The 26,613-nt window shown below is 36.5% G+C and overlaps 1 protein-coding gene across 33 annotated transcripts in view; it reads right to left on the bottom strand.

Moving 5' to 3' along the window:
* Positions 1–26,613, bottom strand: part of PLEKHA5 (pleckstrin homology domain containing A5) — a 249,095-nt gene that overhangs the window by 98,936 nt on the left and 123,546 nt on the right. For 23 of the 33 annotated variants that reach the window (XR_634520.3, XR_001892538.3, XR_634521.3 and 20 more), the window contains 8 exons: positions 22,986–23,069; positions 21,831–21,951; positions 19,470–19,574; positions 15,977–16,049; positions 9,385–9,485; positions 5,502–5,617; positions 5,181–5,198; positions 503–970 (listed from right to left, as the gene is read on the bottom strand). Coding sequence is in view for 29 of the 33 variants with exons in the window: in XM_009180312.3 (XP_009178576.2) it covers positions 503–970; positions 5,181–5,198; positions 5,502–5,617; positions 9,385–9,485; positions 15,977–16,049; positions 19,470–19,574; positions 21,831–21,951; positions 22,986–23,069 (1,086 nt within the window). In the remaining 4 variants the exon portion in view is untranslated. Of the gene's footprint in view, positions 1–502; positions 971–5,180; positions 5,199–5,501; positions 5,662–6,793; positions 7,453–9,384; positions 9,486–15,976; positions 16,050–19,469; positions 19,575–21,830; positions 21,952–22,377; positions 22,510–22,985; positions 23,070–26,613 lie in introns of those variants that run through there. The other 10 variants (XM_009180309.3, XM_009180333.3, XM_009180317.3 and 7 more) reach the window with 4 other exon arrangements.

Genomic DNA, 26,613 nt, shown 5'->3' with positions numbered 1-26,613 from the left:
GCCTTGTATTTAATAGTTATGTGCATTCTTATTTAAAGAAAGCCCAAGAATAAGACTGAAAATTAGGGAGCAGTAGGCCTTTGCTGCCTCCATATTACTTGTCTCAGAAGATCCTTACATTGCACCAAGCTGCAGAAACTGGTAATGGAGGACAGTCAGAGAAGAGGTGATAATGGCAGGGGACAAGACAGGGGTGAGTTCGGAGGATAGGGCTTGCTCCCTCCCTCTCCCAAATAAACTCGATCTCTACCTGTAACCCAAGCCTTTTCTTGTGCTTGAACAGGTAGGATGACTCCTTGCCACTAACAAAGTTGAGTGACAGAACATAAGAGACAGAGAATAAATACTTATATCTGATCATCATAAACAAAAGACATAGTAATGAAGCTGTAATAGCTAAAACACAATTTAAACCAATATTTTAATCAGTAGCTCAGAAACCAATCTCCACCAACACAGCATTAAAAAAACCTGGGTTCATAATAACAAGACATATACTTACCCCCTGGTTTCTTCTTCATGACCCCTCCCCTTCTGGATTTTAATCCACTGTTCCAACTGCTGCATTGAATTTGTTCTCTGTATGACTCGATCAGCCTCTGTGTATAAGGGCCCTGTACTGGGGCGATTTCCACCTCTAAGATCTGCCAGGCTAACATTGACTATTTTGTTCTCTGAACTATTCAAGGTGACTGGTCTGTAGTGTGCAGTTTGAGCAGGGCATGCTGACCCACTCTCATATTCAGATGGCAGAGAATTCAGCTTTACACTATTAATTTTTGTTAACGGTCTATCTTGACCATCCTTCTGAAATCCGTATTTTTCAGCTTCTAATGCCTTTTTTTCTTCAATTTTGCTCATTTCCTTGTTTTTTTGATTGTTTTGGATCTCTGGTTTAATTAGAACTCTATGGTTGGGAATGTTATTGCTTTCCTTAGTTGGTGCATTTTCAGATGTAATCTTGTCCACTCTGAAATCAGAGAAGAAAATCATAGTAAATCAGATGAAATAATGCACATATTACTTCTGGGATTCAATCTAGGAAAAATTCTACTTTATGGGGGTGGGGGCAAGGGGACTGGAAAGGGTTACAGTGGACAAGTCTACACAAATACTCAATGCTGTGATATTAACATTCAAGCACAACACCAGAATGTATAAACAGAAAGGGGGGAAAAAGAAAACATAAAAGAACTAGAGGGTAAAAAGTGATGTGTGCTCCCACCATTAGGAATCTGAAAATAAAGCAAATTAAGACTGCCTTAAGACAGTTAAACCACAAAATCTACACTCCTTGTTGACTCATGAGACAAACATGAGTCTGGTTGTGGAAATGGCTGCAACAGGAAATTACAGTCTGATGCTATCAAAGATCTGAACCATATGATTAACTCCTTTTGTCTGTATTCAAGAGGAACTCAGTATGATTTTAGAGCTCTTGAAGTCTGACTGCACATGTCCGGCTTGCGACTCTGTTCTTACTAGCTGTGTCTTCAGGCAAAGTACAGAACATTTAAAGTGCCCTATGCTTCCTCTTTGGTAAATGGGTATGATCATGTCACCAAGATCAGAGGGTTCTTGTGAGAATCAGATGAGTTAATAAGTGGCTGGCACAGACCTTACTACCATCATAATTCTATCACATCAAGCAATCTTGGGTTAGAATCTGGCATCCCATGTCCACCTGGCCACTGAAAGAATGAGCTAGTTAACAGCATGTGTCTAGGTCACTTGACAGTTGTACTGCTCACTAATCACTTCCAGACTCTGAAAAGATCAAGCTGAGTGTCTGAACCTGCACAAAACTGCCAAGATCATGCCACTCTAGGAGGCCTCTCAGGAGCCAGCCAACCCTCCATATTCCAATAAATAAAAATGCTTCTATCAGAAATTAGGTTTGGTAATGCTGTCAATGTTTATGATGTGTGGAAAAGATGTAGATCTACATACATATATCTGTAATCAACTATAGATGAAGATATCTAGAAAGTTTGGAATATGGTCACTGAGGCAAAAAAAAAAAAAAAAGGTGACTATCTTTCTTGGAGTAAACTTATGAACCATCCATATATTTAGGTTAGATATAAACCATAGCTTCTAGATTGGAGGCAATATTAGAATTGGGAAAATTTACTAAGATAGACTATGTGCTTCTTTCTCCTGAAAAATAAAAGTTGGCCAGCGGTGGCAGCTCATGCCTGTAATCCTAGCACTTTGGGAGGCCAAGGTGGGTGGATCACCTGAGATCAGGTGTTTGAGACCAGCCGGGCCAAAATGGTGAAACCCAGTCTCTATGAAAAATAAAAAATAAAAATTAGCCGGGCGTGGTGGTGGGCATTTGTAATCCCACCTACTCAGGAGGGTGAGGCAGGAGAATTGCTTGAACCTGGGAGGTAGAGGTTGGAGTGAGCTGAGATTGTGCCACTGCACTCCAGCCTGGGTGACAGAGTGAGACTCCATCTCAAAACAAGAACAACACAAAGAAGGCATAGAAAATTTACCCTAAAAGCACGTGTATCCTTGCTATTTGGGAGGGCAGGAGTTTTAACATTAAACGTAAAATAACTGAAAAGATTTTTAAAACATAATTACTGTAGTCTATCTAAAGCTACTATTATTACTGCCATCATGATTATTATCATTATTATTTGAGACAAGGTTTCTTGCTCTATAACCCAGCGGGGAGTTCAGTGATGTGATCACGGCTCACTGCAACCTCAACTTTCTGGGTTCAAGTGATCCTTCCCTCTTAGCCTCCTGAGCAGATGGGACTACAGGTACAAGCCACCACACCCAGCAAATTTTTAAATTTTTTGGGGGACGGGGTTTCACTGGTTGCCTAGGTTGATCTTGAACTCCTGGGCTCAAGCAATCCTCCCACCTTGGCCTTCTAAATTGTTGGGGTTACAAGCATGAGCCACCATGCTCAGCCTAAAGCTATTATTTTAAATTAAAACTGTGGTGCGCTTTTTTTTCTTTTTCCCCAAGATTTATCATTGAAAAAGTCATCAAAAAGACACATATGATGACTTTTCTCTAAATAGAATAAAGCTGACTCAGAAAAGTATGCTAAGGTACCATAAATAATGTAAAACTTGTGATCTAATTTTAAAAAGTGACACTTAAGTTATTGCAGAAAATACACTGAGATATATAAAATGAAAATAATGGGCTTAGAGATGAAAATTATTCAGAGAATCCATATTATACTTAGATTTATTTTATTTTATTTTGGCCATCAATGATCTGCACACTAGGAGACTATGACATTGTAGTGAACAGGTGAAATACTTTATAAAGTTAGGGAAAATGAACTCTCAAGTTAAAAACTGGATGTTCTATTAGAGTGATATGCTCTAATAAATATTTTAAGTATTTGAGTCATACAGCAAAATGAGTGCATTAGCTTAAAACCCAGCAAACAAAATCTCTCTATACTGACTTTCACTTTGAATGACTAAATCTAATGGGGTGGGATAAAAATTCCAACAACTAGGAGTAGAAGAAAACATGTAATTTCTATAGGATAATGGACGCTAAGCTGGGCACACAGGTGGTATTAATAAACCTTGTCTGAGTAGATTACACTAACACAGACGGCTGAAAATTGTATAAGCACATAACCAGTGAACTATCAGGTTGCCAAAAGACAAGCCAAACAATTGTCATCTTTATCATCCCAAATTATGGGTAATTATTAGTTTTTAGAGTGGGAAATTTAATAAAATAAAGTAGAAACATGCTGAAATTTGGAGAAAAGTATAATATACAATATTGAAATTATTTGGACAGAAATATTTTAATTATTATACAGATTTCTGTATTCTAAACAATTCCTTAACAATTTTGCTTGGAAGTTAAAGTATTGAAGTTATATTTTTATTTTTTTTGACAGGATCTCACTCTGTTGCCTAGGCTGGAGTGCAATGGAACAGTCACAGCTCATAGCAGCCTCAACCTCCTGATTCAAGTGATCCTCATGCTGCAGCCTCCTGAGTATCAGGGACTACAGGAGTGTGGTACTATGCCTGGTTAATTTTTGTATTTTTGGTACAGATAGTGTTTCATCATGTTGCCCAGGCTGATCTCAAAATCCCGGATTCAATTGATCCCTCAACCTCCCAAAGTGCTAGAATTACAGGTGTGAGCCACCATGTCAGCCTGAAGATTTTAAATGAATTCTTTTCACCTACACATTTTCTCGTTATCAGTGCTAACCACCTCATCTTTACGCTACTCAGGTAATTTTTACACATGTAACTCCAGAAACAGATTTTCCTTCTATTTGCTCTCATCCTGGAATATGCATGTGGCAAAAGTGTTTTTTCTTAAAAATAGATGTCCTAGAGCTATATCCTAGACCCTCTTTTCTTTTCAGTTTTTGCCTAGTTCTAATTACTAGTGATTGGGTAACTTGATTTAGACTTGATATTTACAAAAATAGCACAAATACACAGCATCAACCTAAGTCTTTCAGCCAAAAAGCCAAGACTTTATTAAAATGCACACTAGAATAAGGAAAACAAAGGACTAGACGTATATTGTAACAATCCCTAATTTCCTGAGAAGAGGGAAAAAAGGCTAAACTTGCACAATAGCATCTTTCTTATATAAGATATGTGCTGAGCTGTCACTGACTGGAAGAAAAATTAACTTGCATCATAATTTTTTCTTCAAATTACAGGAATATATATATATATATTTAAAAAGCACATTATACTACTTGTATTTATGTAGTCTGAGAATCAGATTTCCTCTAGCTAGATATATTGAAGAATATTAAAATGATTCATATCTTCAAGCAGGGAAAAACACATGGGTCAATTTTAACAGCACTTATCTATATTATTCAAGGAATCTGAGTAGTGGAGTTTCAATATAAAAAAGGCACAATTCATCAAGAAGTGGATTTATTTGGAACCAATCTAAATGCTTGATGAACTATTTTCTGGAGACATTCACTACAAAACAAAAATTAATCAGAAATGTTGAAAAAATGAAACTATCAAAATTTCTTACTGTAATTTATTACACTTTAGAAATATCAACACACTATTATAGAAAAACACAACTTAACTTCATAAAAATAAACTCTCTTCTAAGATTTAGAATCTTAAAAACACTATCTCAAAGGATAAAAATCTGTGTAGCTTTAAGGTAACAATTAAAAACGTACTCACCGGAAATTAAAGGTAATTCTGTAAGAAGAAAGAACATTCAGTTTGAATGTTAGGATTCTGCATTCACCCCAGTACACTGATAGGTGAAAATGAATAAAGAAGAAAAAGAAGAAAAGTGGAATAAAAATGTAGGTGGTATCGCAAACTAACAAAATGTGTATTAATTTAATTCAGAACAGGAATTGATCCCTGCTTTCTGAGGAAAAAATGATTTCATACCATGACTATTAAAATGATATGTACTATGACAGTGAAATACTTGCAAGGCATGGAATAAAACAGAAGTGGAAATAACCATCATTTTTTTCTACAAGCCTTTACCTTTTCACAGGTTCTGTCTGTACCAGGGCAGCATCTAACATGGCTTTCATCCACAACTCCATTTCCTTTCCTGTATCAGTGCAGAAATAATAGGTCCGCATGTTTGGATGGGCTGCCTGATTGAAAATGACACGATCATTTTAAATAAAAATATAGGATTCTGTAAAAGAAAAAGAAAAAAAGATAAGTGATTCCTGACATAGAACATTGCTATCAAATTTCAGAGTAAGTAGACTTATCTTTTATATGAGATATGGAAATCAATCAAGAAAAATATAGCTATTAACTTGAAAAATATATATTAATTTTCTCCCCTAACTTCACCCTTTTTCTTTTAGTTGTATGCACACTCTAAAATTTAAAAAAAAAAAAAAAGTGCATGGAAAGGAAAGGAGGTGAGAAATGAAGTACTTAGTGGTGCCTCTTCCATCTCCACATTTCTAACAACTTCCATTTACTGCAATTCACACCTCTTTTTTTTTGAGACAGAGTCTCATTCTGTTGCCTAGGCTGGAGTGCGGTGGCACGATCTTGGCTCACTGCAACCTCTGCCTCCCTGGTTCAAGCAATTCTCCTGCCTCAGCATCCTGAGTAGCTGGAATTACAGGCATGTGCCACCATGCCCAACTAATTTTTGTATTTTAGTAGAGACGGAGTTTTGCCATGTTGGCCAGGCTGGTCTTGAACTAATGACCTGAAGTGATTTGCCTGCCTCAGTCTCCCAAAGTGCTGGGATTACAGGTGTGAGCCACCATGCCCGGAATAAGAATATTTATTTAAGAATAAATATTCTTTATTCAAGAATATTCCCAGCAACCAGCAACAAAATTAATAGGAATGTACATGTTATGGCATTTCCCTCCTGTGTAACCAATTTCTTTAGGCGTCAAAAGGCACTGCTGTATTTTATAGGATCCTTTAAAGATATCTACACCCAAACACAAAAGATTTATAAATGATCCACAATGGTGTTTCCTTTTTGAGCTGTTCCTTAATAAACTGCTCAAATGTTCTATGTTAAGATAATTAAAACCACCTACAAAGTGTTACTGGACCCTCTGAGTGGGGTTTTGGAAAAATAAAGACCACTGCCCATATTTGTGATCAATCTAAGGAACACTGGGGCTGGTGTCAAGACGATCCAGTTCCAGCCATGACTCAAGACACTAAGAGTCCCCACCCATGCTCGCCATCAGTCAAATGGAAATATTTACTAGATGATGTCAAAGTACGCAGTCTAGCTTTAAGTTCCATGCTTGTGTTCAATAATTGTCTATAAAGTTTCTACTTACCATTCTGATAAGCACTTGCATCAATGTCAACAAACTTAGCAGTGAAGCAGCTCACACATTCAGAGGAAACAATACCACAGAAGAGAGAAAGTGAAACAGCAATTACTATTCTTGTTACAGATAAAATTAAAACTAAACCAAATAATTGCAGAGAAAATATACTTAACATGCATGGTCACTTTTATTGCTATTTTAGCATTGTAGTATTTTTTAAGAGTCTAAAAACGCAGAAAAAGGTCCTACAAATAGCACAAATTGATAAACATTTGCTAAACTGATAAGCAACAAAAAAAATTAAATTGATGGCCAAATAATAGTGCTACTATCATACACCTCTACATGTGTACTTCATAAAGTTATAATTTTAAATTTTCAAAGTGTTAACCTTTGTTATAACATCATAAAATATTTAATTATGTTTCTCTGGTTTACACTGTTGATAAAAGTTTATTTTGATAAAGTTAATTTAAATATGAAAATACTCCCCTCTTATCCTCAGGTCTTTGCTCAAGTTACATTACCTTCTCATTGAGGCTGTCCATCACACAACCCCTTAACCTCACCACTATACCTTTCCTGTTCATACTCGGCTAATTTTGTATTTTTAGTAGAGACGGGGTTTTTCCATATTGGTCAAGCTGGTCTCGAACTCCTGACCTCAGGTGATCTACCCGCCTCAGCCTCCCATAGTACTGGGATTACAGGTATGAGCCACCGCACTTGGCTTTTTTTGGGGGGGCAGCGGGGGTGGGGGTGGGGGCGGGGGTGGGGGTGAGGGTGGGGAGGGAGTCTTGCTCTGTCGCCCAGGCTGGAGTGCAGTGGTACGATCTCGGCTCACTGCAACCTCCGCCTCCCAGGTTCAAGCGATTCTCCCACCTCAGGCTCCCCAGTAGCTAGGACTATAGGCAAGCACCACAATGTCTGGTTAATTGTTGTATTTTTAGTAGAGACGAGGTTTCACCATGTTGGACAGGCTGGTCTCAAACTCCTGACCTCAGTTGATCCTGACCTGCCTTGGCCTCCCAAAGTGCTGGGATTACAGGCATGAGCCACTGCTCCCAGCCTGCTAATGTAACATATTAATTAGCAAAAGTTGTAAATCAGCCTCAGTATTCTTTAAAAGTGATGCGAATTTAAAACTGAATCAATTTTATAATGGTATAAACATTTTCATTGTTAACTAGCAGCAGTTCCCCCCTCTTTTCTCTTAAAATGAGATTTCTGCAAGAACCTTATAGTTCTTACTCTAAAACAGACTGAAAAACTAGGTGACCTCTGAAATTTATTTTAGCCATAATCATGAAGCAAAGAATGCAAAATGATTTTTGAAAACAAAAATCTCCAAAAATAGCATTGAAGACCTCTTACTTGAGAGTGATCCACAAACCAGTAATATCACAAAGATTGGTGGGTACTGTTAATCAGGGGGATCTCAGGTCTGCTTGGATTTAATAACAGCAGATTTCAGATCTCAACTTCAGTGGTCTCTGTAAAGTACCTGATGATCACGATGTACTTAGACCCAAGAACATCTTGAACATCTTTGCCATTATTCTCTAAGTTTTTCAATAAATGTACATATATGTACATTTACTAAAAAAAAATTGTTGTCTTTTATAGTACTCTTCCTCCAAATTTATTATTAATAATAATTATTATTAATACAGGGTCTCACACTGTCACCCAGGCTGAACTATAGTGATGCAAATCTTGGTTCACTGTAACCTCTGCCTCCCGGGCTCAAGTGATCCTCCCACCTCAGCCTTTTGTGTAGCTGGGACTACAGGCACACGCCACCACACCTGGCTAATTTTTGTAATTTTAGTAGAGACGAGGTTTTACCATGTTGGCCAGCCTGGTCTTGAACTCCTGGGTTCAAGCTCTCTGTCCGACTCGGCCTCCTAAAGTGCTAGGATTAACAGGCATGAGCCACTGTGCCTATCCTATTAATAATTTTTTTTTGAGACAGGGTCTTACTGTGTTGCCCAGGCTGGACTGCAGTGGCATGATCATGTCTCACTACAGCCTTGGCCTCCCAGGCCCAAGTGGTCCTGTCACCTCGGCCTCCTAAGTAGCTGGGACTAGCCACGACACCCGGCTAGTATGGTTTTTTTGTTTGTTTTGTTTTAGAGACAGGGTCTCACTATGTTCCCCAGGCTCAACTCCTGGATTCAAGTGATCCTCCCACTTCGGTCTCCGAAAGTGTTGGAATTACAGGTGTCAGCCACTGTGCCCAGACCCCAAATTTATTATTAAAAAATTCAAACATAGAGTAACCTTGAAAGAATGCATAATAATCACCAGGACATCCATAATTATATTAATCAATTATTAGCATTCTGACATGTTCATTTTATCTAAAACCATTTGAAAGCACAGACATGAAGACACTTGATCCCTAAATATTTTAGCACGTGCTTCCTAATTAGAGGGACATTCTTCTATACAACCATAAGACAATTAATTAATATATTTTAAATACAAAAATCACTATAACTAAGATAGCTTTTTGTAATAATCTATGGCTCAATATCCATTTTTAACCAACGCAAGTTTTGAACACAGAATTAAAAACTGTATTATTTCCTTACCTTAAAAGCATATTTGCGATTAATGTGATCTTCAGAGGTAAGCAAAGCTATTTGAAAACTAGGTAACAGTATGCTTCCCAGGATACCCTCTTCTTTCTCATCTAGGAGATTTAACATCTGATTAGAATTTTAAATGTTCTCATGAAGCAAAGTTTTTCAAGATCTATTTTTGCCAAATCGAAAGGTTCTTGTATATAAATGAACTATATTCATGTTTAGGCAGGACTTTATAAGGTTTTAAATGAAAATACCAAATAGCACAAGAATTTATACTTTGGTAAATATACTGCATTCTACAAATCCCCTTTACGTGTCATTCACTGAAAATATACTGGCATGTAAGTAATGGCATTAATCCACTCACATCTCTGATAGGATTTAAATGCTCAACCATTCTAACCCCAGACACATGGCTTTCTTGGTTACACCCTTCAGGCTTTGCTCAAAGGTCTCATCAATGAGGCCTTCCTTGACTACTGTATTCCTTGACTACTGATGTTAAAATGCTATTTATTTAACGTTTTCTCTGTTCTCCTTTGGGAATGTTAACATTTCCGACTCTCAATACCTCCGGCATACTATATGTTTCAGCTATTTATTTCCTTTTTTTTTTTTTTTTTGAGACGGAATCTCCCTCTGTTCCCCAGGCTGGAGTGCAGTGGCCGGATCTCAGCTCACTGCAAGCTCCGCCTCCCGGGTTCACGCCATTCTCCGGCCTCAGCCTCCCGAGTAGCTGGGACTACAGGCGCCCGCCACCTCGCCCGGCTAGTTTTTTGTATTTCTTAATAGAGACGGGGTTTCACCGTGTTAGCCAGGATGGTCTTGATCTCCTGACCTCGTGATCCGCCTGTCTCGGCCTCCCAAAGTGCTGGGATTACAGGCTTGAGCCACCGCGCCCGGCCTATTTCCTTATTATCTTTTTCTCCATGCTAGAATGTAAGTTCTATAACGACACTTGGAATGACAGTAGTAGATGCTCAAAAAATTTTGTTGAATAAATGAAGACACATGTGAATACATATTTAAACTATCCTATAAAAATTATATGCTTTTTAAAACATTTAACTTTGAAGGTTTGCTTTTACTATCATTCTGATACACAATAGTATGACTAAATTACAGGCCTACAAGGCAAGCACATAAAATATACCTAGGAAAATGATAAACATTAATCTTGACACAGTATAGATTCACATGATTAACTTGCTGCTTGGGGGAAGAGATGTTTATGAAACTTGAAATATGTACTTCACTGTTATAGACCTATAAGACACGTTAATAAAGCTGTGTCATCAGGCTAATAAACTCACCAAGGAGAAACCATAAATGGGAAATCTTTTTATTATGCTTGCTGTGTGTGCCTTTTTTTTTTTTTTTCCCTAATTATCAAAAACTTAACAAGGGATTTTATTTATTTCGTCCTCATTTCCAGAGTATCTGGTGAAACATCCAAAAGGGAAAAAGTTATATTAAATGGAGACTTTTTTCAGTAGCTTTTCTCATAGCAATGGAACAAAATTTTGTTTTTACTATTCTGTGCTCATTCAGGTACAAATCACTAATATGTAAAAGAATGAACGAAAGTATAGATTTAATCCAAAAGGTTAAAAAGAGTTGGAAAGCAGTCATGAATTACAGAGAATGTGACAATTTAAAAGAATAAGTCAAACCCTAATTTTGAATCCAATTTTATGTTTTATGTTTATATAAAGGGTATAGTCAGAAACAGTACATGAAGTCATCTTTATTAAAAAATCATTTTAACCAAATAATACATCCTTCTATGTTCCATAATAAAATAATCTTTCCTAAAATTGCTTCAGAATAGACAGAGGCACTAAAGCACAGGGTGATTTCCCTAGATTACCTGAGGCAGTTTTCCTGCTGCCCAGCACTAACTAGCTGTGAAATCCTAGCCAAGTTATTGATGCTTAGTATCTGTTTTAAGATCTATAAAACTGAGGACAATAGGACTTACCTCAAAAGATTGTTGAGGGTTAAATGAGTTAACACATATAAAAAACTCAGCACAGAGGGTGAAGCATTAAATAAATATTGCCATTATTATATAAAATTAAAGACAGTGCATATAAAAAAATCTTCGCCTGTCAAATGACTACCCTGAGTTCTTCAGCTTCTTAAACTGCTTCTAATCATGACCTTCTTCTGTTTAGTTCTATATCAATCCTGACTGAAGCACTGTCCTAGTTTCCATCACCTAGAGAGCCTCATAGACTGACAAAGAGTAAGTACTGAGTAATGTTTGTAGAATGAAAGAACTCTCCACAGGGTCAGCCAAGGCCTTTCTGAGATTGCATGGCAGCCCATTTTCTTTTGTCTCTGCCATTTCCTTCCTTCACTTTGCCACAGCTGATGGTTCCAAGAACAACACTCTCCAAAAAGCTTTCTACATATTAATCTCCATCACGGAGTTTGCTTCCTAGGGAACACAACCTGGGACAGGAGCCAGGAGAATCTCAACATTTTACTGGACAAGTGACGTTTTAGATTCCCCATTTCTACTTAGTTTTAAAGATATTTGGGAATAAGACAAAAAAAAATACATGCAATTACAACTGGGTAAATATCACTAATTATCATGTATAACCTGGAATACTCCAACACTCTGTTAACTGGTCTTTTGGCTTCTAATTACAGTGCTAGAGTGATTTTCCTAAAATGTACTCCTGATCCTACTATTATTCTTGCACTCAACATAGAGTTCATTAGAATGGCAAACAAATGCCCTCTGTGCCTTAATCTACCTTTTCATTTTTTTTCTTAAGAGATGAAATCTATGCTGCCCAGGTTGGTCTTGAACTTTTGGGCTCCAGTGATACTCTTTACTCATCCTCCTGAGTAGCCGGGACTACAGGCAGGTACCACTACACCTAGCTCGATCCATCTTTTAAACCTAACCCCTGGTGGGTCTTCTAGCAATGTAAGTTCTATACATAGTTTTACAAATATGCCAAGCATTCTCATTCATGCTTTGCACGTGATTTAAGTCCTTTGCCCAGATCACTCTTCTTTCCTGATTGCTTTCTTGTACAGACCTGGCCAACACTCATTCAACATAACTGAGAACCTACTATGTCATTCTTCCCAGACTCCTTCAGCTAATCTGTGAGTTCCATAACGATAGGGGTTTATTGTATTCATTTTTGCACCTTTACCTAATAAGGCATCTGTTGTATCAAAAAAACTCACTGCTAGCTGCCACCTTTGTCTAAGTCATTATCACCTCTATGTAATAACTCCTAGCTAGTCTCTCTGCTCATATCCTTCAACTTTACAATCCTTCCTTCAATAGTAGCTTGAGTGAGCTTTTAAAAATGTAAACCAAAGTGCATCATTCTTATGTTAAAAACATTCAATTGTTTCCTTATGACATTTGTAGTAGAATCCAAACTCCAATAGACTCCTACATGGTGTGATCTCTATTTCTCTATCCTTTCCTATTGCTAGCTGCCTCCAGCTCAGCAGACGGGTTTCTCCCTGTTCTTTCCACAATTCAAGCACTTTCTTACCTTACAGCCTTTGCACTACTCTCTCTTCGCCCAGAACACTCCACACCTCTGGCTCCCCTTTGTCATTTAGATCTTCCTATCTAAAAGACCTACCCAGAGTACGGATCCATAGAGATCTTTCCCTTATGCTCACCTTTCATATTATAACCTTGCTTTCCTAAAAAGCACTTATGGTCTTGCTTAATCATATGAGCTTATTTACTGTCTCCCTGATCTCTCTGGAATGTAAGATTTATGAGAGCTTTCTCTTACGTTGTTTTGGCAGCACCTGGAATGAAGCAGGTCCTGCTCAATAAATATTTAATATCTGTTGAATGAATTAAGTTCTATGGTAAGTTTAGTCAATAGACTGACTACAGAATAGAGCAGTCAAAGTGCTCTCTTTATAAGAATGGGCTCACTATATGCCTAATATGTGGCAAAGAACAGTGGGAACTTGGGCTTTCATCTGGTATTGGTTGCTAACCTATTGTTAAAAAAAAATAGCAAGTCAGTTATTTTTCTCTGTCTTAATTTCCATATCTGTAAAACATGGACTGATCTCCAAAAAATTCTGGTCAGTAGACTAGATGCTTTGAGAAATGGAGAAGAAATGAATGGGGCCACTGCCCTCAGCATTTGAGAGAAGAGAGGATATCTGAGTGGGGGCGAAAACTTGTGATCAAGAGAATAGAAATCAACAGTGTCAGCTCTGGAGTCAGAGTGCCTGAGTTCAAATCCTGCCTGTGCCACTTGCAAGTTGAGACCTGGGGTAAGCACTTTGTATATCAGTTCCCCCTTGTGTGCAACGAACATAAGATTCCCCACATTATCAGGTAGCTGTGAGGGTTAGATGAAATAGATCATCTATATAACTTGCTTAGCACAGTACTCAACAAATTGTAAATATGCAAAAAAATATATTCAGGCTATTATGATCATCTCACTAAAATCTGATTATTTTAATTTAAAACCTAACATTTCTTACTGACGAAATAGTAAAAATACATAATATCATATACTTCTTTCCAACAGTCTGCACAGCAGTCATCTGAAATGAGTTAAATGATATTTCTCTTGTTTCTACAGTTTCTTCTTTCTAATATTCCTCCTGTCTGGGAAACTACTAAAATTAATAAATACATTGCATATAAAATACAGGTAGTTAATAAGGAATCTCAGACTCAGCATGGCTTTTCTTTTTTCCAACTTCTATTGTAGGTTCAGGGGTACACATGTGGATTTGTTACAAAGGTAAATTGCATGATGCTGAGGTCTGGAGTACAAATGAATCAGTCTCCTAGACAGCACAGTACCGAATTGGTACTATGTGTTCAGCCCTCCCCTCTCTTGTGCTCCCCAGTGTCTACTGTTCTTATCTTTACATCCATCAGCATGGCTTCTGATTCACTTTTACATTTTTCAAATATGATCAAAAGCTTTCCTATTATAGTAAAAGTGATGAGTCCCACCTTTCCCTGAGCAACAATAGCAAATTACAAGGAATTCAGTGGGGTTTTTTTTTTTTTTTTTTGCAAATTAACATCAACAAATTCTTGGCTGGGCATGGTGGCTCACGCCTGTAAGCCCAGCACTTTGGGAGGCCAAGGCGGGTGGATCATTTAAGGTCAGGAGTCTGAGACCAGCCTGGACAACATGGTGAAACCCCGTCTCTACTAAAAATACACACAAAAAATTAGCCGAATGTGGTGGCGCACGCCTGTAATCCCAGCTACTTGGGAGGCTGAGGCACAATAATCACTTGAACTTGGGAGGCAGAGGTTGCAGTGAGCCGAGATTGCACCACTGTACTCCAGCCCAGGCAACAGAGCAAGAATCTGTCTCAAAAACAAAACAAAACAAAAAAACAAAAAAAAACCCCCAACAAATTCTTATATTAGAAATTTAAAATATTAGAAATAGTAAACATTTCTTGTTATAAGTAGTCCATAAATATACTGAAAAAGAGACGAAAAGAGAAATTATAAGCTTAAGGATAATGCCTGAAATACAACTCCTAACTTTCTGAAAGAATGGGAAAACCCCTAAGGAAAATTGTAGAGTAAGCTTAGCGTTTAACTAAAGATAATACCACAATTGCAGCCTAAGGAACATCTCTAGGACAAAATGCAATTTTATAGGGTTGGTTAATTCTGACTCAGCAGTAATTCTCAACTACAGTTTTCAGATGGAAACGATTTAGTAATTCCAAATTTTGAAGGTTAATATGTATTATAATGCCTCAATACACAACTATAAATTTTGCCACAGGTCTTTTGTGTAGTCAAAAAACGTAAAATCAGTTCTAAAACTCTGTTATATCTTTTAAGTTATACTTCTCAAGAAAAGTCATAAATTATTAATTATGGGTTGACAATCTAATTCTTTCATGATGGTTTACAACCAAAGTTTAAAGTAGAGAAGAAGGAGAGATTATCCAGATTCATGATTTTATACTGTAGCTGAGGCAGATTTCTCTGGAGAGCACCACCTAGGTATGCCTTTAATTGGCAGTAAAAAACTTTGTATTATCTTGTAGTATCTAAGAGATCCATGTGGCATATGAAAGAACTCTGGACTTTTACTTAAAACTGAACTAATAATTTACTAACCAGAGAAAGGGTATCAGTGTTTATTAAAGAAAAGTTCAAAATGAAAGTATTTCTTTGTATTTTATTTTTTTCACTTGCTGTTACATAATAGTAGTCCCTAATATTCTAATATCATTTGCTGGAGAGCAGAATTGGGTACCTGATGGACCCATAAGCTAGATCTGACAAAACTGACATGTGAAAAGAACCTCCTCAAACTAAGGATTGTATCTATTCAACACTGAATTCAAGTGTAGCATTATAGAGCAAAGATTCGGGAAGCTGACCAAACATGGTCTGAAGCACCATATTTATTCTATCATAACCTCAAAACTCAGAATGATATGTCAAAGAAGAAAAAATCTGTTTGATATTATTTGTTGATAATAAAATAGCATGCAGAATTACAATACTTTTTTTTAGAAAAGTATCTGATACTTATATTACATATCAATTACAAAATAATACACTAAGACAGTAGGGTAAACTTACCTCTATAATAAAAGAGGCAAAGGTCAGAAAGCACAAACCAGCGTTTCTTCCACAATTTCATGCCAGTACTGTCCTGGATTAAATCAGCATATTTAAGGATTATTTCTCAAACAACAAAAACTCACATGTTGTGCATTTATTTATTTATTTATTTATTTTTATTGTTTTGAGACGGAGTTTCGCTCTTGTTGCCTAGGCTGGAGTGCAATGGCATAACCTCAGCTCACTGCAACCTCTGCCTCCTGGGTTCAAGCAATTCTCCTGTCTCAGTCTCCAGAGTAGCTGGGGTTACATGCACCTGCCACCACGCCAGGTTAATTTTTTTGTATTTTTAGTAGAGACGAGGTTTTACCATGTTGGTCAGGCTGGTCTCTAACTCCCGACTCAGGTGATCCACCTGTCTTGGTCTCCCAAAGTGCTGGGATTATAGGCTTGAGCCACTGTTCCTGGACTTGTGCATTTATTTAAAGTAAACTTTTAAAACAAGGTATGTTTGATACATATGTAATATAACCTAACTAAAAGGCCAATTAAAATTTTGGAGGTAGTTTTCTAGGGCCTTAAGATATTCCCAACTAGACTGGTCTCTGAAAATACCATTATGCAAAGGGAACATATTAAGGCAATTTGATTTGGCTTCATATTTGTAAGCAATTTGAAATTCACTCTTCTCAACATAAACATCTGCTAGGATAAGAATGATGTAACCATGCAGCAGTGCGTGCATTCTGGTAAACCAGATTTAATAAATATGTTAAACTTCAACAAGAAGAAAAATATGTGAATTGAAGTTATTCCAAAGGTAATGCAATTTAAAATGACTGTGAATAAAGAAACCTTAATATACAAATACGTTTTATAAACATTTTTTTTCCTTACGTCTATAGTTTGGGATTTGCTCATCATGTAAAAAAGAGAGACTATTTGGCAGCTATTTCTAAGTAATTTAGTTCTTTAAAATATCAGGCTCAAACAAAATTAGAATTTTAATAAAAATTACTTTCCCATATCCAATGTAGCAAAATTGGAAGTAAAAATTAAACAGATACCCCCCCCAAAAAAAAAAAAAAAAAAAAAGAGAGAGAGGCCAGGTTGGATGTGCATTGATTAGAAATAAGTTTATTTCTAGCTGTGGGCAATGACTTTAAAATTACAGAAATTAACATGGGTAAAATCTTTCAAAATAAAAGATTTGACCTTAAAATTCACAACTATACCAAAAAAGAGACAAAAAAAATGGTAAATGAGATCTTTTTTTTTTTCCTCGAGACAGTCTCACACTGTCACCCAGGATGGTGTGTAGAGACACAATCTCAGCTCACTGCAACCTCCACTTCCCGGATTCAAGTGATTCTCATGCCTCAGCCTCCCAAGTAGCTAGGATTATGGGCGTGCACCACCACAGCTGGCTAATTTTTGCGTTTTTGGTAGAGACGGCGTTTCTCCATGTTGGACAGGCAGGTCTTGAACTCCTGTGCTAAGGTGATCCACCCACCTTGGCCTCCCAAAGTGTTGGAATAACAGGCATGAGCCACCACACCCAGCCATCTTCAATTTCTTAATTATATTCTTTCTTTAGTACGGCTAAGGGACACTGTAAACAAATATGTGTCACACACGTATTACAAAATAAACACTTTTTTTTGGAGACAGGGTCTTGCTGTGTCACCCAGGCTGGAGTGCAGTGGCATGATCATACCTCACTGCAAGCTCAAATCCTGGGCTCAAGCGATCCTCAAGCGATCCTCCCACCTCAGCCTCCGGAGTAGCTGGGACTACAAGTGTGCACCACCACCACCACACCAGGTTAATCTTTGCTTTTGTTTTGTTTTTTTTTAAAGTAGAGATGAGGTCTCACTGTGTTGCCCAGGCTGATCTTGAACTCCTGGGCTCAAGTGATTCTCCGGCCTCGGCCTCCCAAAGTGCTGGGATTACAGGCGTGAACCACTGTGTTTGGCCCAAAATAAACACTTGTTAGAGAAGCTACTTGGTAATACTTTTGCAATGCTAAATTAACCAAGGGATCAAGAAATAAGAACAAGAGCTATTTTAAATAAGGAATGCCATTAGGCTATTAGGCTCAATTTTGCACTGAAATAGTTGATCATAATTTGGACTTATTAGAAAGGCTAGCTGGAAAATATGGAGAAAATTTTCTATTAGAAACTGGGCTGGGTGTGGTGGCTCAGGCCTGTAATCCCAGCACTTTGGGAGGCCAAGGTGGGTGGATCATTTGAGGAAAGGAATTCAAGGCCAGCCTGGCCAAGGTGGTGAAAACCTGTCTCTACTAAAAATACAAAAATTAGCTGGGCAGTAGTGGCACACTCCTGTAATCCCAGCTACTTGTGAAGCTGAGGCAGGAGAATTGCTTGAGCCTGGGAGGCGGAGGTTGTGGTGAGCTGAGATCATACTGCTGCCCTCCAGTCTGGGCAGGCCATAGAGTACCACCCTGTCTCAAAAAAAAAAGGGAAAAAAAAAGAAACTAAATGTGAAAAAACCTTTTAGCCTGGATAAGCTTAAATGTCAGATGGTTTAAATACAGTCAACCATCTTTAAATAAAAATTATGACAATAAATAAAAATCATTAAGTCACCTGAAAGCAATTAGCAATATTTAACAGAATAAATTGGCACCAATGAACTAATATTTAACTTGCTTTGTATCATCTGTACGTATATATAATCAGAAAGAAAGAAACAAGCCTTGAAGATTGAGGATGTCACCTCAGTTATTTACCAGTCACTTATCACCCAGTTGCAAACTGGAAAATAAATAGCTTCTATGTAATTGAAATGATGTCAAAATCCAAGGAGGTAACGTACATACATCTTTACTAATTCCAAAACTAATAAGGTTTCAAAATAGCTTAGATAGCAAGTTCCCCAGTCAGTGCAACAATATAAACCCCAACTTATCAGGATGCCTGAGAGTAAACCCTATATGTGCAAATTAAAAAGAAAAGAAAAAGTAAAGAAAACATAACCAAAAAACATAAGAGAAAGAAAGAGTAGTCTCATATTATAGAATCAAAAATCTGAAAAAACTCAGAGAAATCTGAAATAATTATAAAATCTCTGTATAAATAAAGGGGGGAAATACACAACTGTATATTTCTCTAACAACTTTCATATCAATAGAAAAATGAATAACACCCTTGTATTAAGAGTTATTTCAATTTTGGCTTTTAAAAATATTCCTGTCTAGATACTTTTACCATGCTATCTCTTATCATTTTCATACAGCATATATTTAATTTTAAATTTAGAAACACCCATAACAAACACACAAGCTCTGTTCTAAGTAATGTCCACTCCTTTTTCTGCCTTCACTGTTCCCTTGATATTCTTCAGGGGTAACAAGCAAAGAACCTGGGTGGCTTCTCCATAGTTCCTTCTTAATTTTGTGATTTTATAGAATTGTCTTTGGTACATTCAGTTTAAAAGGTTCCTTCTAATTTTGTCTTTTGTTTCATATCAAATAAAAAAAAAATACCTGTTTATAAAGCCAACCTCGTCTGACCACAGGTGCATTAGGATTCCTTTTAATTGAATTTGACCTCTTTCCAAAATTATGAACTTTTTTTGAAGCTCGTGAAGTCTAAATAGAAAAAGAGCATGACAGAAAATGTATTAATGTCTAGAGATTTGAGCTTATTTTCCTCTTAAAATTTAATCTCTTTTCAGATTTTCCCAAGAACTGCAGGACTTAAATCTTTTCAGAAAAATTATTAAAATTCTACTTTTGCTGGGTTAGTTTTTTGAAGTGTAAGAATTCTGCACCAAATTTTTTTCCCCAGGATATCAAAAGTTTTACAATATTTCCTTTAAAATCCGGACGGGATATACAATTTTTAGAAACACAGAGTATGTGGCAGTATTTTGTCCTATCTGCTATATAAAATGAATAGATCTTGAATAACAACTGTTAACAAATCTTTAAGAATAAACCAAACAACAGAACTTTTCCCTTTATATCTTCATTTAATAGTGCAGGTTCAATTAAAGAAAGTTAACAGCACTCAGTCCGAGGAGAAATATACAGAGATTAAATATAAACAAATATATCACATCAAGTCAAAACAAGACGGGAAGGATCTGCTTAATTTGATGTAGTGTTTTCTTTTTTATGGACAACTCTGAACTTAAACCAGACAGATGGAGTTTACTGGATTCTTCAATGTATACATAAAGATATACCATCTTTAAAAATACTGGTATGCTTACCATGAAGATTTATTTTGGCAGGAATCATAGTGGTGACCAACAAAAATGAAAACAATGAAGCTATAAAGTAACATAAAATTATCTCTTACTTTTCTACTTGTTTAGAATCTTTGGAAATCTAGCATACTTCATTAGAATTTTGTTTTGGGAAGCTTTTATTAGTATATAAGAAAATTTAAAGGCCCGATATCAACAAAATTTTTCCTAAAGCATGTTTTCTAGATAGACTTTAATTTACTTTCAAACAGATAATGCTTAAAAACAGTATAAAACTCAAATGACATAAAAAGATACACAAAGATCAATCTACTTCTCACTCTCGGGCTCCAGAACCGAGCTAACCCCACTCGCAACTGTGGGGCAACCAATATCACTGTTATGTGTGTGTCTATCTATCTAAAGTAACTGTTCTCATGATTAATGAATATTTTTCTGAAATGACCGCATATTTTAATATCCACTCCTGTTCCATTATTTCTTGGAGCTCACTATATAAACAGAATGCTTATTTACCCATACTGTTGTCAATGTGCTGTGTTATGAAACTTTCTGACCTTTGGAAATCTGTAAGTGGAAATAGTGTCTTTTTCTGGTTTTAATTAGTATTTTTCATATTATGGATGAGGCTGAGTATCTTTTTTCATATATTTAAGGGTAAATTCCATTTTCTTTTCTGAAAACTGATTTCATATAATTTGCCCATTTCCAAACTGGCACGTAAGCCCTTTTCTTATTGATTCACAGTACTTCTTTAATTATAAGGAAATTATTCTTTAATCGTTATACGAATTGCAGATACTCTGCATGGATAATAATTACATGCGGTTGAATTTCTCATTATTTTATATTGTTACTTCTGGGTTTTATGTCGTATTTAGAAAGCCCAACTACATTCTGATCTTTTTTTTTTTTAATCTTCCATTGTTTTTTTCTAGTGCTTTTATAGTTTTGTTTTTAACATTTCAACAACTGATCCATCTAGAAAATTTTTGGTGTAAAGTATGAGGAACAGATTCAACTTTCTTTCAAGACAATGACCTAGTGGCTCTCAATCCATTCATCAATTTCACCAGATTTTAATTGAAATATACTCATAAAGCATTATGCTCAGTTAGCCTGTTGGACATATGTTACTTAATAATCAGAAATTATTTATATTATTTGAAAATTTACATTCATTTATAATCTCCTAACAAAATTTTATTTCAAAAACCTTAACAGGCATTTAAATACTATTATTATAATTATCTATTTCCTTACAATAAACATAATTTACTATTACAATGGTTTTGCTGAAAAATGTTTTCTCAATCTAAGCATTCTTATAGTCAGATAATTTGATTTCTAGGCTATTACATTAATCATCACCTTTAAAACTTTAGAGTGTCCATTTTCTCTCACAAATATCATTATATTTCTAAAACTATTCCAAACTTAAAAACTTAAGTCTTTGAATTACAATCTTATTACTTTATATTTCAGGCTGCAATTGCTTCTTCTATCAATCACCTCCAAATTCATGTAGTAACAAAAATTTAATGATTATTCTATAATTTTAAGTCCACTATGAGTAATGGTATAGATACTGTTTACTCCTTATCAATAATTAATATAAAGCAAAATAACTTACTCTGCCTACAGGGCTCATTGGATGCACTGCATAATCTGAAGTCACGTTATAGTTAGAAGCTTCATTTATCATACTTATAGGTCGTTCCTTCTTTTCTTCAGATGTCATGGTTGCAACAGTCCTGAAAATATATGTCAAAATGCTAGAACTTGCTGTGTATGTAACCCACTTTACAATAACACTTCCCTACAGTTAACTATGCGAGTGTACTACTTTTCACAGTACGTGGATCCTAGTTACTCTAGAATCAGGCCTTGATACTTACAACAACTTTAAATACAGCTAACACTTTTCCTAAGTCAAAAATACATTATTATCATGTTTATTTATTATTATGTTTTAAGACAGGAGTCTCACTCTGTTGCTCAGGCTGGAGTGCAGTGGCGTGGTCTTGGTTCACTGGAGAATCTGCCTCCCAGGTTCAAGTGATTTTCCTGCCTCAGACTCCTCAGTAGCTAGGACTACAGGCACGCGCCACCATGTCCGGTTAATTTTCTATTTTTTAAGTACAGTCAGGGTTTCATCATGTTGGCCAGGCTGGTCTCGAATGCTTGACCTCAAGTGATTTGCCCACCTTGGCCTCCCAAAGTGCTAGGATTACAGGCATGAGCCACCGCACCCGGCCTATCATGTTTATTTTTAATAGGCATTATTGCAGATATTCTACTTGGTCATCCAACTGAAAAATTAAAAATGAATTATAAGATTATTCTAATTTAAAAAGCAATAACAATTTCAGTAACTAACTCTGTGAATAGCTGTATAGTATAATACATTCTTACACATATTTCATTTGACGCTTATAAAACTCTTGTGAAATAGTAATTATCACTATCTGATTTAAGGACGAGAAAACTGAGCTCAAATTACTTTAATAATCTAACCAAGTTTACATAGTTTCTCTATGCTTGCATCCCGGGCTCTTGAGCTTACTGTGTTTGAAGTACTATAAAAATAGCTTCTGAGATTACATTCCTCATGAAAAAATGTTTAAGTCAGGTTTCTATATGACACATCATGAACAGCTGGCATTCTGTTATTATACTTGACTACAAATGTCCAGATAAGAAAGCTGTTAAATTGAAATATAAATAACAGCAATTTCAATGCTAACCCAATTTTGAATACAGGCATTCCATGAAACTCTTTACTTACTGTTCATTCACTACAAAAATACAATTGTCCTGTGATGGTTGTCCTGTGACTGGATGTTTGCAGGTCACTTTCCTTTCATTATGGCTGAAAAAAGAATAAAAGAAAAACAGAACGTGTAGGTATTTAAAATGCCCATTTATTTATTGTAACATTAAAGTTAGTCTACAAAGGAAATGAAATTCAAACTCCCAGCCTTTTTGTTTGTTTGTTTGTTTTTGAGATGGAGTTTTACACTTGTCGCCCAGGCTGGAGTGCAACGGCACGATCTCAGCTCACTACAACCTCTGCCTTCTGGGTTCAAGCGATTCTCCTGCCTCAGCCTCCCGAGTAGCTCGGATTACAGGCGCCCACCATGACGCCCAGGTAATTTTTTGTATTTTTAGTAGAGACAAGGTTTCACCATGTTGGTCAGGTTGATCTTGAACTCCTGACCTCAGGTGAGCCACCCGCCTCGGCCTCCCAAAGTGCTGGGATTACAGGCGTGAGACACGGTGCCTTACCACCAGCCTTTTGAGATTCCTAAATATATCTTTCCTACTATCTATTGGGAGTGCCTGTGTGTGAAAATGTTACTTATATTTTTACAAAACAGTTAAATGCATCCCTTCTCAGTCTGGTCTCAATCCTTTTTCATTATTTTATAAACAAAAGTAAGTTGCAGGCCAGGTGCTGTGGCTCACGCCTGTAATCCCAACACTTTGGAGCGCCAAGGAAGGTGGATCACTTGAGGTCAGGCGTTCAAGACCAGCCTGACCAACATGGTGAAACTCCATCTCTACTAAAAACACAAAAATTAGCCGGGTGTGGTGGCGTGTTCCTGTAGTCCCAACTACTCAGGAGGCTGAGGCAGGAGAATTGCTTGAACCTGGGTGATGGAGGTTGCAGTGAGCTGAGATTGTGTCATTGCACTCCAGTCTGGGCAACAGAGAAAGACTCTGTCTCCCCCCAACCCCCTTCCCTCAAAAAAGTAAGTTGATTTGGCTGTTTGGCTCTTTACATTGCATTGTAAAATACAAAGATTACTGTATTTTATACTTCATAGGTGGGTCATGAAAAATAAGTATGAGTGTCTACCTACCTCCACTGTTTCATGGTCCAACATGGGTGCATTACAGAGTACTAATGCCAAATTCATAAATGGAAAGAAAACCTAACAGTACTACTATATGGGCACCAGTACCTTAAAAAAATAGAAGGTTCTGAAACAGGAATACTTTACAGTGTTTCTGTTTTACAAAACAACCTTTATATAGATAATGTAATGAGATTAATTTTTTTAACACTTGAGGAAGGTATGTTGTAGGAAAAAAATGAAATCTGAAGGAGAAGCAAAAATCTTAAGTAGATGAAATGTGGAAACAACAATAAAAACAAAGAAACATCTGTTATGTTTACTGAAAAAAATTGCTTTGAATTAAGTTATGATTATTTTTGGAGAATTAGATGTTTGCCTAAGAAATAGTATTCTTTCTAGGTTGAGTGATAAGGTCTTCAACTGTTCTTGAATGAAAGAAGGAAAAAAACCCCTATTTATTTAAGCCAAAAATACTAGATGCTCGAAATAATATGCAATATACATTGATATATTAAATAGTCTATAATAATTTTCATTAGGTCATATACCATAAAGTAATCTGTAACAGAGACCCATCATTGACATGCCTGACATTAGAAAATTTACCTTGTAAGGTCTGTATTGAATATTAGTTTTTTTTGTTAATCTTAAAATATTAGTACATATGCTCTGTATGGTGAGAAGTCTATAACCACAACCTGCAAACTTCCAGGTAAATTTCATATGCTTAAGTTCTTTTTCCAAATCCTAATTTTCATATTTTTTTGGGTAACTCAATACCCTGAAACTTAATCCATTAAATAAAATTGAAACTATATAAATATAAAGATATAGATAAAGTTTTTTAAAAATTCCGTATTGACTATTGTAAAAGTAGAATCATTAATGAAACATAGTGTTTCTATTATTCCTTAATTCAAGTGATCTAAGAAACACATAGAGCCAACTGTTAATATTTAGAAAAACTTTAATAGATACAGCACTTGACACCCTGGGAGGTAGCTGGCTCACTGTTAGGTCCTGACCATTGTCCTTGGCACAACGGAGGAGTGACTGCTGAGGACCACAGGAAGGGCAGGGAAGGGAAGATAATGATTCTAGCCTTTTCTCAATTCTACCAAAGTTTGTCCCCTGTATTATCACAAATTGTATGTTTTCATCTTAGATCTGCCATTCTTTTCCGCATTTCACAAGTTGTTGTTGTTGTTGTTTTGCTGGGCCTCAAAATCCAGATCAAGAGAATCATCAGTTCTGCTACAATGCTTGCTGGAACTGTTTCAACATGATTTGTATGTTAAAGGAACAATTTGAGCATAATACGACTTTGCACTTGCTTATGCATGATTTTATCTGTGAGAGACTCTAGATGGATGCAAAAAACTGCACCTGACAAAACCCAGCCACACAGAAATACACAAAATGTATATCTGCACATACCTCAAACATGTAGCAGCTACTTCAGTTCATTGCCTGTTTTATGAAACACACTTATCCACATCTGGTGATACAACTTTTTTTTCTTTTCTTTTTTTTTTTTTTTTGAGACAAAGTTTTGCTCTGTTGCCCAGGCTGCAGTGAAGTGGCACAATCTCAGATCACTGCAACCTACACCTCCTGGGTTCAAGCGATCCTCCTGCCTCAGCCTCCCAAGTTAGCTGGGATTACAAGCATGTGCCACCATGCCTGGCTAATTTTTTCCATTTTTAGTAGAGATGGGGTTTTGCCATGTTTGCCAGGCTTGTCTTGAACTCCTGGCCTCAAGTGATCCGTCAGCCTTGGCTTCCTAAAGTGCTGGGATTACAGGTGTGAGCCACCGCGCCGGGCCTACAGCTTTCAACTCAATTTCAGATAACCTTCCCCCCAAAACTTCCCAAAAATTCACGTGCTGAAACCCTTTCAACACCTAGTTACTTTCACAAGCAAACTGCGGGTCTTTTTCAAGGCCAAATGTCATATTTATTATGCTACCATTTTTATTCGGTTCCTGTATGTGTTGCTAATGAAGTTTTTGAGTGGTGTGCTCCTAAATCCATTCCCCCTCCAAGCCCTGCGTTTTTTTGTTTCCAGATTTTGCACGATGAGGTGATTTTTAGAGACACACATGCTATATTTTTGCAAAATATATTGCACTACTAAATTACAAACTACCATATCACTATCCTATTAAAAATGCATTAGAATTTTAACAGACACTGAAACAAGGTGTCATTTAAAAAAATTCTTCTCAGATATTTTATGCTTAATAAAAACTGAAAATAAAAAAAGTATTTAAAACAATTTGTATTTCTAGAAGAATCCTTATAAAAAGGATAAAATTCACGTCTTTATTTTATTTTATTATTATTATTATTTTTGAGACGAGTTTCACTCTTGTTGCCCAGGCTTGAGTGCAATGGCGCGATCTCAGCTCACTGCAAGTTCTGTCTCCCAGGTTCAAGTGATTCTCTTTCCTCAGTCTCCCAAGTATTTGGGATTACAGGCATGCACCACCATGCCTGGCTAAAAAAATTTTGTAGTTTTAGTAGAGAGGGTTTCACCATGTTGGTCAGGCTG

Source organism: Papio anubis, chromosome 9 (assembly GCF_008728515.1).
Source record: "Papio anubis isolate 15944 chromosome 9, Panubis1.0, whole genome shotgun sequence".
Lineage (NCBI taxonomy): Eukaryota > Metazoa > Chordata > Mammalia > Primates > Cercopithecidae > Papio > Papio anubis.
This window is presented reverse-complemented; position numbering and strand designations above follow the sequence as displayed.